Here is a 14,441-nt window from a genome sequence, read left to right as displayed (position 1 = left end):
ATTGCTTAACGGCATATGTTTACTTTTATAAATGTATTTAGATTAAGGTTGTAGACATTACATTTTATGAATTGTCTGAATATAAGGGAAATCAAATGAAAATTACAGTAGAAATAGAAAAATGGTCAATGAATAAATTCATAGTCCTTAATTAATGTACAATTTGAGGTTTATTTTAATAAAACTTATATATATGTTTGTAGTTAATTTCATAGTACTAAACAATTATTTATAACTTAAATAATTGTTCCTTTATATAGGAGTACATTGCATGCAATAAGTTACTAGAACCTTGACCAACTTAGTGTGTCTCATTACTATTTTTTTTTTTGACATATCTCGGTTATGATTATATTATATCTTCCATTTTTATTTATTATTATTATTATTTTTTTTTGGAAAATGAATTTTTATGGAGAAAGATTAAAAAAGAAAAGGATAGCAAGTGGATTTCTTTTATTTTATTTAAATTTTATAGACTTTTATTTTCTTCAAGTGATTTAATTAATTTTGTATTATAAATATGGAATCTATAATACAAAATTATAAAGGAGTTCTCAAATTTGCTCTTTATTAACTTGGATATTCGTTATTTTTATCCAAGTCTTTGAATATCCAATTAATAAATCAACAATATAGACTACATTGGTCATTCTCACAAAGTAACATATATCAAAAATGGAAACTTAAAAGTCATACCTATTTATTATAAAGGCAAAGAGATATAGATTTCTTTATCAAAGATTGAACTTAAAGCAAATGAAATATGTGAAAAACAAATGAAAAACCTAATACAAATGATTGATCATCATAAAAGAAAATTAGACACTACGAATGCATTAAAACCAAAAGATTATTTCGATATTTGTGATAGGAATAACCTTTCATAATTTGAGGATTTGAATAACAAGGATAGAAGAATTAGGAAATAAATACAGAAGGGGTTACAAGTTATAAAACAAACTAAAAAGAGCAAACTACAAGTAATATCATTACTTCTCCTAAGAGGTGGACTATAGCTAATAAAAAAATGTTATTAATATTTTGTGATATAAAATTAGCTTACTAGTTAGGAAAATCAAATTTAGACATGTACTGATACTAGCCATATAAAAAAAAATATGTATATATTTATAGCTACATTTTTTTTATTTATTTTATCTTTTATATATCTTTGTAATTTAAAAAAAAAAAGATTTTAATTTTTTTTTTGGTAAGTTGTTAACTTTTTGAGTTGAAAGATTATTAATTTTTAATTGAAAAATTAAAATTAATGTATAAAAAGTATAATGTTTATGTTATAATCGATTAGTACATTTAGAAATAACGTTGAATAACGTAAAGTTTAATTTTTGTTATTTGTCATAAATTTTATGTGTGTGTTTTTAATTAAAAGAATATACTTATTCTTTATAAATAAGAATACATTTGTAAAAGTAAAATGTGTCTGTTAAGCAATACACAATTGCTTAATTCAAATTAAATTTTTTATATCATAAAATGCTATTATATATATATAATAAAATAAGTATTTATATATATATATAAATCAGTATATTTAGTTATATACCATATTTGTAAGTATTTTTTCTACCAGTTTTTGCATTCAACTCTTCTTTACAATCTTTTACATATTTCTTAAACAAATAGTATGTATTATTTCTGTATTCATACCATTCCTTTCTTTTCTTTTTAAAAAAACAAGAACATTCTTCGTCTGTAGAAAAGCTGTCCTTCAACTTATTGTACTCTTCAATAGCATTAATACGAAAATCACCTATGTCTCTCTGCATCTTATCATACCATTTCTGGAATTTATTTTCTTCCCATGATCTTCCACTTAGGGAATATCTTGCATTATTATAAAAACACATGTCTTCCCACTTTATAAATGCCCGTCTTTCTAATGAAGTTTTCTCATCTTTAAGAAATTCAAAAAAGCTTTCCAATAATTTGTCGGCATGCGCACCTTTATTCATATTTTTTAACTCTTTCTCTGATAACATCCTTAAATAATCTTTATTGAATTTTGTTATAGAAATTGATAGATTTTCCTGTTTGAATAATCATCATAGTAAAATTTTAAAATTACATATTTTAAAAATATACATAGATTAATAGAAGTTTAATTTAAATAAATATTTTCTTATAAAAATAGGTACATTATTTTTAAGTATTTTATCTTACTTCTAAAAGAAAACATAAAAGCATAAGAAATAACATAGTAAAAATTTTGAACAGAATAGAAATAATGCAGCTTCTCATTTTAGTTATTCTTCCCTTATTTATACAAGAATATATGCAGTAACTCTTCGTAGTCATATTACTCAAAGCTAAAAGACCTTTACTTATTTTATCAGTTGATCCTTTAAAATATACCATATTTAATTGTTATATTTTTAGAAAAAAAAATAATTCTTCTAGTAAAAAACTATTCTTAATATATTATTTAGTATAATATATTATATTATTCTATAATTAAATTTAATGCAAAAATTCAACTTAAAAAAAAAAAAACTCATAAAATTATAAATTCATAAGAAAATAGATAAATGCAATAAAAAGAAAAATTTATTTTAAAAAATTTTAATTTAAACAATTTACTTTAGAATCTCATAGAAAACTTATGCATTAAAATAAAATACAATTAAATAAATATCTACATTTCTGATTCTCGAATATAAAACATTAAGAATAAATTTTTTCTTAACTCATTTTTTTAAAAAAAAATTTTAAATTTAAATAAATAATATTTATAAGATTTCTCTTTTTTTTCATATAAATTAAAAATTTTTTTTTTTAAATTTTCTGATTATTTTTAACTTTTTTTTTTTATATTCTATTTTTACTGAATATTTCCTTTTAATGAAACTAAAATATTTTAGAATTATTTAATCTATCAAAATACTTTAATAAGTGATCAGAAATTGATAAATGGATACGTAAATTCACATGAAAAATAAAATCTATATTTTAAAAAAATGAGATTAAAAAAATTTAGATAAGATTATTGATAAATAAATTTTTCATATCAAGGTATTTTTTCATTTTGATTTCATCATCATTTTGAGCTTTTTATTTGTTAATTATTTAAAAAATATTTATTTGAATAATCATTTTTTTATTTTATTTTACTTTATTTTTTGTTATACTATTTTGTTGGCTAATAAAAGGTATTATTACCTTCTATAATATAATAATTAAATGCACATAAAGAAAATTAAGAATTATCCATGTATTCATTTTTTTTTTTTTTGAGCATATTGATTCTATTAAATTTATCTTATATTCAATTTAAAAAAAAAAAATAAAATAATAATAGTATTTTTTTTCTGATATATGATGAAGCACATCAAGGAAATATTTATGTAAGATTTTTGTTCTTTTGTTAAATTGAGTTAATTTTTAAAATCAAAAATTAAATTCAAAGGCTGAAAAGAAAAACAAAAAGTATTTTTTTTTATTAATATTTAACATTTACGTATTTTAGAAATGTTTAAAAATTATAATTAAAATTTTATTTAATTTCATTTAATTAAATAACTTTTATATGAGCATAAATTTAATGAGCATTTAAATTCTTGACAAGAAAAAAAAAAATGGATAATTTTATTAAAGCAAATAAATGCTTTTGAAATTATAATTGCTTAGTTGCATAAAATATATATATATATTTCAGTTACTAAAAGAATAAATATATTCTTATAATAAATAAAATCAGTAGAGATACCTCTACATCCTCTCTATTAATTTGATTGTTGATTAATCTAGCAAAGTCTTTGAACATTCAATTAATAAATAATTTTTTAATAATTTTTTTTTTTATTATTTCACTTCTTTCTTAAAATATATTTTAATTATAAAATTGTAATAATTAATTTCTCAGAATCTTAATTACAAATAAATTAAAAAATATAAATAAACTCTAAATATAAAATGAGTTTAAAAAAATCATTGAATTTAGTTATGCACATATTTATAGAAGGAATGGTAATATTTATTCAAAAAAAAAAAAATAAAATAAATGTTAACGTTAAATATAAAAAATATCTAAAGAATAAATAAGTGATATATTTGAAAGAAAATACGTAATAATGGGAATTGTTTATTTTTTTATTTAAATTATTTGTTAGATATGAAGAATAAAAAAAAATTTTAAAAGAAAAAATAATTTTTTCTTATTTATTATATATATCCATTTAAATATCACCATTTTATATATGAGAAATAAATAATTATAGATTTAATTTCAATTGTAATTCTTTATTAGTAGGTTTTAGGTTTTTCTCAAACATATATTATATAACATTTTCTAAAAAAAAGTAAGAAAAAAAAAAACTTTAACAACAGACATTTTTTTAGATTATTATGTTTGATTTAAAAAAATTTTACTTTAAATATATTTTGTTAAAATCATATTTTTTAATAATCTTATCTTTTTATTTTTCTGCATGAATAACTACTTTATTCCTATTTTATTATATATTCATATATATTAGTATTTATTCTTATGTTATTTTTTATTTTATTACCATATTGAGAGCTACCTCATACTTTACTTTTGGTTATTTTCTTTTTATATTTCTTTAAAATAATTTATTTATAAGAATAATCGAGTAAAAAAATAAGAATTTTTCTTTAAAATTAACAACAAATCATTAGAAAAAAGAAATTAAAAAATTTCTCTAAAATAAAAGTAATTATATAAATTTCAACAGCAATGCTCATAAAATGATTATTAAAATAAAAATTAAAAATGATAGGTGAAAACAAGAAAAAAAGAATGCTTATGAATATACATATAAATTAAAATAATCACATTTATTCTTTAATTGTGAAGATGATAAAAATAGGATTATATTCAGTAAAAATAGTGTTAACCTTTTTAAAATTTGAATTTATAATAGGTAAAAAAAAATTCTATTTACCTTTTTAGATTTTAAAATAGCGAAGTATAGAATAAAAATGTTATTAATTCATGTAAAATTGATTTATTAATTGCCTGTTTAATAACTTTGCTAAAGTATTAAACAAACAAATTAATAAAGAGCATGCATAAATAAGTATACGTTTATATATATATATATATATAATAGTTTCTTATGATGCATAATATTTAATTTGATTTATTATTTTACTGCATCTTTTAATAAATATGTTAAACCGTTATAAAGGAGTTTTTATTTACAAAGAATAAGTATATTCTTTTAGTTAAAAACACTCATAAAATTTATAACAAATAACAAAATTAAGCTCTAGTTCATTCAATTTTATATTGAAATATACATATTGAATGTAACATTAACATTATATTGTTTCATTTATCAAGTTTTTATATAAGAAAAAATTAATTCTCTTTTTATTCAAAAACAAACATCAACCGATAAAAAAAAAAAATTAATTTTTTTTTTTTTTAATTACAAAGATGTATATACAATAAAATAAACAAAAACAAAAAAATTTGTATATATTTTTTTTTAACTAGAATCAGTGCATGGCTAACTTGTACATATACAACTAGTAAACTAACTTAATGTACTATAAAAGGTTAATGGTATCTTTTATTAACCAATGATAATAGTTAGTTTTTCATATAGAAAATAGCAAGTTAGAAATGCATTCACTAGTTTAAAAAAAAAAAAAGAGATTAATTTTCTTTTTTTTTGATACATATGGAAATATTTTCAACGAAATTGTTTTCTTGTAAATTTTTATTGTTAAATAGAATTATTAAAATAAAAAATCAACTATAAATTAAAAAGAGAAACAAAAAAGGATTATGCTTTCATTAATATTTAATTTTTATATATTTTTTTAATGTAATTAATAAACTACGATTAAGTTTATTTGTTTGTTTTAATTAATTTAAAATTTTACATAATAATTTTAATTTAGTTACATAAATTATATGTATAATTTATTATTTACCTGTTCAAAAATTTTGCCAGAGTATTGAACAAACAAATTAATAAAGAGCATGTATAACTAAATATACGTTTTTTTTATATAAATATACTTATTTTTATTACATATATATTAATATTTTATAATATGCAATATTTATATTATACATTAAATTATTCTGCATTTGGTTAATAAAAATTGCTATTAACCTTTTGTAAAAATACAATAAGTTACATTCAAGAAAATAAAAGTCAGCCATGCACTGATGCTAGTTAAAAGAAAAAAAAATATAAAGCTATTTTTGTTTTGTTTTATTTACTTTATTGCATATACATCTTTGTAAAAAAAAAAAATAAAATTATTTTTTTTTTTTCGTCGGTTGATGTTTATCTAATTAAGAAGAGAATTAATTTTGAGTTACATGAAAAAATTAATGAATGAAAAGGCATAATGTTTATGCTATATTCAATATATATTTTTGAAATAACGTTGAACAAATTAGAGTTTTAATTTTTTTAAATATTATAAATTGAATGCGTGTTTTTAATTAAAAGAATATACTTATTCTTTGTAAATAAAAACTCATTTATAACAGTTTAACATGTCTATTAAACGATGCACTATAATTTAATTCAAATTAAATATTATTCATCATAAGAAACCATTATATATATAATAAAAACAAGTATATATATATATATATATATATTTAAAAATGTACATTTATTTATATATGCTCTTTATTAATTTGTTCATACAAAGTCATTAAATAGGCAGTTGATTTATTAATTGCCCATTTAATGACTTTGCTAAGGTATTGCATGAACAATGTAATAAAGAGCAATCTTATAAAGTTTAATATTTTTATTTGTTTATTCTTTTCCTTTTTTAGTGAAGTTGCATAAAGATGATAAAGTGTTTAATTATTTAATAATTTATAAGTATCCAATGGTTAACATATACTTAACATGTAATAAATATCTTATGTAAACATACATATATAATATCTTTGATTAAAGATAATGTCTTTTACTTAAGTTTATATATTCTTAAAAAATCTTTGATTTTTTTAAAGTCGTTCATTTTTTTTAAAAATATCATCCTTTTTTTTTCTTTTTGAAAAAATATAGAATAATATAAAATAATATCTTTCTTTACAAAACTAAAATGTTAAAAAAAATTAATTAAAGAATTTTTTTTTTATTATCTAACTAACAATGCATGATTGGCTTTAATAACATTGTGTGCAAAGCTAAATTTCTTCATTGATATTTTAGCTAGTTATTATATACAAAAGGTTAATATACATACTTCTATTAACTAATTGGCTATTCAATGACTTTAATAAAAAGTCATGAATATCCAAGTTAATAAAGAGCAAATTTTAGGCTTTATAATTTCGTATTTTAATTTTTATATAATATTAAATTAATTAAATCACCTTTTTAAAATTAAAGTCTATAACAATTTAAATAGAGTCTAATTGACAAAATCTACTTACTGTTCTTTCCCGTTTATTTCTTTCACAAAAAAAAAATAAAAAAAATTTCATATTTTTTTTTAAAAAAAAACATTAAAAAAATGTACTAGAAAAAAAAAAAAGATATTAATATAATTATTACCGATATGTGTCTTAAAAAAGAAAAACTTTTATTAGGAACACTGGGTTGGTCACAGCACTACTGCTTTAGCTTTTACATGCAATGATTTATTTAATCACGCACATTTATAAATAAATTTTATCAAGGGGAAACCTTAGATTCCATATTAATTAAAGGAAATAAATTTATTCATTGGCCAGCAGTCACCGGGAATTCATTTTTCTTTACTACATCTTTTGGTATGTTAATCTTATTTTTTCGTACTTAATCAGCAATTTCTTGGCGCGATGGAATATCATATATATCCTCAATTATTCCGTAGGTTTATTGCAACGCAATATCATATAATTTGAAATATCAATATCACTTTCTATTTATATAGTAATCCAATCAGATAAACTATTATGCACTACTTCTATATGTTTAAATTCTAAATTAAATTTAGACAATATCAATTTCCATTGATACAATTTTCTAGTATTGATTGAATCCATTTTTAATGTAATAATCGAATGTTTCATAAACTATTACTATAGCAAATGTTTCTTTTTCAACTGTATTCCATTTTCGTTGAACATCATTTAATTTCTTATATGTATAATTAATAAATTTAGTTTATCAGTATCATTATATATCTAAGTTATTACAGCTCTATAGCGTAATATGAAGCATCAGTATAAATGGTATATGATTTTCTCAATTCGAGATATAACAAATAAGTTATTTCAGCCAATTTGTTCTTTATTTGCTCAAATACTTGTGAATGTTCTTGATTCCATTTAAACTTCTTTTTAGTCAACAAAGGAACTAATTTAGAAGTCCAATTTAAAAATTTTCTTATATAATTTTTATAATAATTAGAAGCTCCTAAAAATGATATTAATTGCTTCTTTGATTTAGGTTTTTCTTCTTTAATGATCATTTCTATTTTATCTAATGAGGGTTTTATTTATTCTATATTTATTAATTGTCTGGTTAATAGAAAAATATATTAACCTTTTGTAATATAAAATTAGCTTAATAATTAGGAAAATATAAGTTAGCAATGCACTGACACTAATTATAAAAAAAAAAAGAATAATTAAAAATTTTTTTTTTTTAGAAGTTGGCTTTTTGAGTTGAAGGATTATTAATTTTTAATTGAAAGATAAAAATTAATGTACAAAAGTATAATGCTTATGTTATATTATATTTGCATATTTTGAAATAACTTGAATAACTTAGAGTTTAATTTTTGTTATTTGTTATAACTTAATTTTATGTTTGTATTTTTAATTAAAAGAATATACTTATTTTTTGTAAATATGAATACATTTGTAAAAGTAAAAATATGTCTGATAAGCAATATATAATTGCTTAATTCAAATTAAATGTTATATATTTGATTTATTAATTGCCCGTTTAATGATTTTGCTAGAGTACTAAACAAACAAATTAATAAAGAGCATGCATAACTAAATATACGTTTATATATATATATATTAGTTTTTATTATATATATATAGTTTTCTTATGATGCGTACTATTTAATCTGAGTTAAATTTTACTGTCTCTTTTAATAAACTTACTAATTGTTATAAATGAGTTTTTATTTACAAAGAATTACTTATTCTTTTAACTAAAAACATACAGGCAAGCTATAATAATTAGTAAAGTCGAAATTTTATTATATTCAATGTTATTTCAAAATATACAGTGAATAATACATAAACATTTTTTTTATCTCTCAAGTTTTAATAAGTTACATTTCTTATTTAATTTTTAAAACACAAAAGTCAAAAACATAACATGACCAAAAAAAATAATTTCGACAACAAAAAAAAAAAAAATATATTTAATTTTTTTTTTTTTTAATTACAAAGATGTATATAAATAAAAATAAACAAACAAAAAAAAATAACTTTATTTTTTATTTTTTTATTTTTTTTTATTATTAACTAGCGTCAGTGCATGGCTAACTTCTACGTACACAAGTAGTAAACTAGCTTAGTGTACTACAAAAGGTTAATAACTAATTTTATTAACCAATATTTGGATAATAAAAAAATCGTTATTAACCTTTCGTAAAATAAAATGAGCTACCAACCATGAAAACATAAGTCAGCTATGCACTGACTCTAGTTAAAAGAAAATATATATATATATTTTTTTTTTTATATTATTTATATACACCTAGTTAATAAAAATATTTATATTAACTTTTTTGTATGTAATAACTAGCGAAAATAACAATGAAGAAATTTAGCTTCACACACAATGCTATCATTGCCAATCATGAGTTTTTAGCTAAATTAAAAAAAAAAAAAAATTCTTTGAATTAATTTTTTTTAACATTTTGGTTTTCTTAAAGAAAGTATTATTTAAAATTTTTTTTAATTCATTTTTATATTTTTGGAAAAAAATGAAGAAGTTTTAAGAATATATAAACTTTAGTAAAAGACATTATCTTTAATCAAAGATATTATGTATATATGTTTATATAAGATATTTATTACATGTTAAGTATATGTTGACTATTAAATACTTATAAATTATTAAATAATTAAACACTTTATCATCTTTATGCAACTTCACTAAAAAGGAAAAGCATAAACTAATAAAAATATTAAACTTTATAAAAATGCTCTTTATTACATTGTTCATTCAATGCTTTAGAAAAGTCATTAAATAGGCAATTAATAAATCAACATCTTAGTAATTAAAAAAAAATAATTTTAATAATTTTTTTTCTTAATTATTGTAGGTTGACGTTTGTTTGAATTAAAAAAAGAATTAATTTTTACTTATATAAAAAACTTAATATATGAGAAAGTATAATGTTTATGTTGTATTCAATGTGTATATTTTAAAATAATATTGAATAAATCAGAATTTTAATCTTGGTTCTTTGTTATAAATTTTGTGTGTTTTTAATTAAAAAAATATACTTATTCTTTGTAAATAAGAACACATTTATAAAAGTAAACATATATATGTTAAGCAATAAAGAATAATTTAATTCAAATATAGATATTATACATTATAAAATGCAAATATATATATTAAAAATAAGTATGTATATATAAAGACATATATTTAGTTATACATGCTCTTTATTAATTTGTTTGTTCAATACTTGGTTAATAATAGCCTTTATTAACCTTTTTCAGTACAATATGCTAAGCTACTGTACGTGTATATACAGGTACCCATGCACTGAGTAACAGAGGATATTATAATTTTTGTAATACACTAAGCTAGTTTTTGTATGTGTATGTACAAACTAGTTGTGTACTAACACTGATAAAAAAAAAAAAAAATATATATATATATATATATATATATATATTTTGTGTTTTTTTTTTTTTTGCTTTTGGAAATATTTAAAAAAAAAAAAAATAATTTTTTTTTTTTTTTGGGTAGAAATTTTTAATAAATAAAAATTTAATTATCTTTTATAAAATTAAAAAGATAAGATTAATAATGTTTTGTTATGATAAATGTTATATTTTAAAATAAAATTGAATAATATAAAGATTTGACTTTATTAATTGTTATAGTTTGTATGTACGTTTTTAATTAAAAGAATAAGTAATTCTTTATAATTAAAAACTCATTTATAACAATTAATAAGGCTGTTAAAAGCGTAATAAAATTTTACTCAGTCATAAATGCTCTTTATTAATTTGTTTGTTTAATACTCTAGCAAAGTCATTAAACGGCCAATTGATAAATCAATACTCTAGCAAAGTCTTTGAACAGGCAATTAATAAATCAATATTGTAAATATTACTAGATATACAATAAGATAAGTATATATAAAAATACGTATATTTAGTTATACATGCTCTTTATTAATTTTTTGTTTAATACCCTAGTAAATTCATTTAACAGGCAATAAATAAATCAATTATTATTTCTTCGTATTAAAACATGCATAATTGTAATAATTTAAAACTCAACAAACTTCTAAATTCTTTAAGAAAATTTTTAACGATCCATTTAATAAACTATAATTTTTATTGATATTTAATTTTATTTTATATAAATATATATATTTTTATAGATTATAAATTCTTTTTTTGTTATGGTGATACAGATAAATACATATTAATAACTATTATTAATCTTTTCTTTTTTTTATTGTAATATTATAATTTTTTTCTAAAAAAAATATGCATATGCATGTGCTCAATTTCATATTATAATTTTTCTTCATAGTTAAAATCTTAAAACATAATAAAATAATTATGTTATCATTAAAATAAAATTAAAATTATTATTTATTACATTTTTATATGCAGTTTTAGCATTTTTATAAATGTATACACTTTTCTTATCATTTCACTTATTTTTTTCATTTTTTCTCTGCTTTTTTTCTAGGAATTTTTATTACAACATAATAATTTTTTTATGAAAAAATTGATCATGCACAAACTTCTAATTTGAACTTTATTACTTCCTATAACTAAACATTATTTTATTACACATCATTATAGTGTTAAATTATAATAAAAAATAAAGCTGCAATTGAAGAAATTTAGCATAAATATAAAAAACATCACCAGTTATCTTATCTCTAATGTTTATTGAATATTATATATCTTAAAAATCTATAGAATTATTATCACACTTATAATTTAAATCTAAAGGTAATTATTTTAACATTTACTTCTCTTTTATTATTATCAAAACTAATAATATGTAAATATATTAAGTACAAAAATACATTTTTAAATAATTAGCATTGTTTATTGCATGAATGTTATTTTTAATTTATTCTTCATTAAAAATTTGAATATTTGAATTACATCCTTTTTCTTTTTTTTAGAATAAAAAATTAGCAATACTTGAAATTTTTGTTTTAAAAGAAATTATTAAGATATATACTGAATTCTTAATATCAAATATTCAATGAATACATATTCAATATTTATTAATGAATTATATTTTAATAATATTAATACATAACATTTTTATGAATATTTTAAATGATAAATTAAATAAGATGTTTGAATGTAATTATTTTTCCTAAACATTTTAACATTTATTATTATTGCATAGAATTTTAAAATATTTATTAAATAATTTATTTTTTATTTAAGCCTCTAATACTATTTATTTCAATAAATACATATATTTAAATAAGAAAAAAAAATGAACAGGAAAAAAAATGTTATCTCTAATATTATTTTATATCTCAGATACCACTCCCTTGTAGCTAAAGATTTCCTTATTACAGATATGCCAACTTTAAAAATATACAATAAAAAAGAGAAAAAAAAAGTATTAAATTATCTTATGAGGTTTTTTATGTTCACTTTTTTAGTTTGGATATCACAATGTTTTGATACTGTAAGATAATTATAATACTTGAAAATATTTACGTTTTTTAGTTATTACTATTTTTTTAAATCATAATTTTATTAACATGACAAAATATTTTTTTTTAATATTGAATAATTTTTTACAATTTTAGTGGGTTTCTTTTAGATCATGTAATCATGAAAATGAATTAAAAAACGTACTTAATTTAGGAATTAAAAGATCATTAACAGAAAATAAAAATATAGCAATGCCAGCAGAAGAAGGATCAAAATTCTGTGAACATGTAGTTGTAACAGAAGGAACTTTGGAATCATGGAATGAGCAAAATGCTATAAGGGGAAGTATAGATGCAAAAGAAGGAAATGGAATAGAGATAAAGGAAAAAAATCAAAAAGTGAAATTTAATGAAAGAATTTTAGGAATATTCAAAAATAATTTTGAACTAATTATATTGTTTGTTGTTTTTATCTTATCAATTTTTTCGTTTATATTTTCTATAATAGATGTTACAACTAACATATATATTTACTTTCCGATTGATGAGATGTCTATCTTGTCTATTTTAATTTTTTCAATACTTTTAACTTACAAGGAAATCAAAAATAAACGTAAAAACAAATTTAAGTAACTTATCTTATTGATTTATTAATTTCCTATTTGATGGCTTTTCTAGGGTGTTAAACAAACAAATTAATAAAGAGAATGTATAACTAAATATACAGATTTATACATATATATACTTATTTTATTATATATATAGTGGCATTTTATAATAAATAATATTTAATTTAAATTAAAAAATTTTGTATCGCTTAACAGGAATATATTTACTTTTATAAATGTATTTTTATTTGCAAAGGATAAGCATATTTTTATAATTAAAAAAACACATAAACAATTTACAACAAATAGCAAAAATTAGGGTCTAAGCCGTTAAATGCTATTTCAAAATATGTTAATCGAATATAACGTAAAATTTATATTGTTTATACATTAATTTTTATCTTTTAATTAAAAATTAATAATCCTTCGACTAAAAACTCCAGCAACTTCAAAAAAAAAAAATTTAAATCATTTTTTTTTTTTTTAAATTAGAAAGATACATATAAAAAAAAATATAAACAAAAAAAAAAATATAGCTATATATATATATTTTATAACTGTGTCAATACATGGCTGACTTGTATTTTTCTAACTAGTAAGCTAATTTTATATTACAAAAGGTTAATATCATTTTTTATTAACCATATTCCACTACTTAGGGGGAAGTAATGATATTACTTATAGATTTCTCTCTTTGGCTTTATAACTTCTAGTCTCTTCTGTATTTTTTTACTTATTGATTTATTAATTGCCCGTTTAATGACTTTGCTAGAGTATTAAACAAACAAATTAATAAAGAGCATGTATAACTAAGTATACATTTATATATATATATTCGTTTTTATTATATATATATATACTGTTTTCTTATGATGCTGATTTATTAATTGCCCGTTTAATGACTTTGCTAGAGTATTAAACAAACAAATTAATAATGAGCATGTATAACTAAGTATACGTTTATATATATATATTCGTTTTTATTATATATATATATACTGTTTTCTTATGATGCTGATTTATTAA

The 14,441-nt window shown here is 18.5% G+C and overlaps 2 protein-coding genes across 2 annotated transcripts, besides 2 other annotated features; one reads left to right on the top strand and one right to left on the bottom strand.

Annotated features, from left to right (window-relative positions):
• Positions 1 to 624: 624 nt before the first annotated feature.
• Positions 625 to 1,032: a repeat region.
• Positions 1,033 to 1,562: 530 nt separating this feature from the next.
• On the bottom strand, positions 1,563 to 2,382 carry PRELSG_0022000 (Plasmodium exported protein, unknown function; the record flags this gene model as incomplete). Its single annotated transcript, XM_028679981.1, has 2 exons — positions 1,563 to 2,054; positions 2,188 to 2,382. The coding sequence occupies 2 exons, from the start codon at positions 2,380 to 2,382 to the stop codon at positions 1,563 to 1,565; spliced, it is 687 nt and encodes a 228-aa protein (XP_028531091.1).
• Positions 2,383 to 7,989: 5,607 nt separating this feature from the next.
• Positions 7,990 to 8,477: a repeat region.
• Positions 8,478 to 12,641: 4,164 nt separating this feature from the next.
• Positions 12,642 to 13,440, top strand: PRELSG_0021900 (fam-h protein; the record flags this gene model as incomplete). Its single annotated transcript, XM_028679970.1, has 2 exons — positions 12,642 to 12,839; positions 12,964 to 13,440. 2 exons carry the CDS (start codon positions 12,642 to 12,644, stop codon positions 13,438 to 13,440), a joined length of 675 nt encoding a protein of 224 aa, XP_028531090.1.
• Between the last annotated feature and the right edge of the window lie 1,001 nt (positions 13,441 to 14,441).

The sequence above is a fragment of the Plasmodium relictum genome (genome assembly GCF_900005765.1).
Source record: "Plasmodium relictum strain SGS1 genome assembly, contig: PRELSG_00_v1_273, whole genome shotgun sequence".
Classification (NCBI taxonomy): Eukaryota; Apicomplexa; class Aconoidasida; order Haemosporida; family Plasmodiidae; genus Plasmodium; species Plasmodium relictum.
Note: the sequence above shows the minus strand (reverse complement) of the source record. Positions and strands in the feature narration are given on the sequence as shown.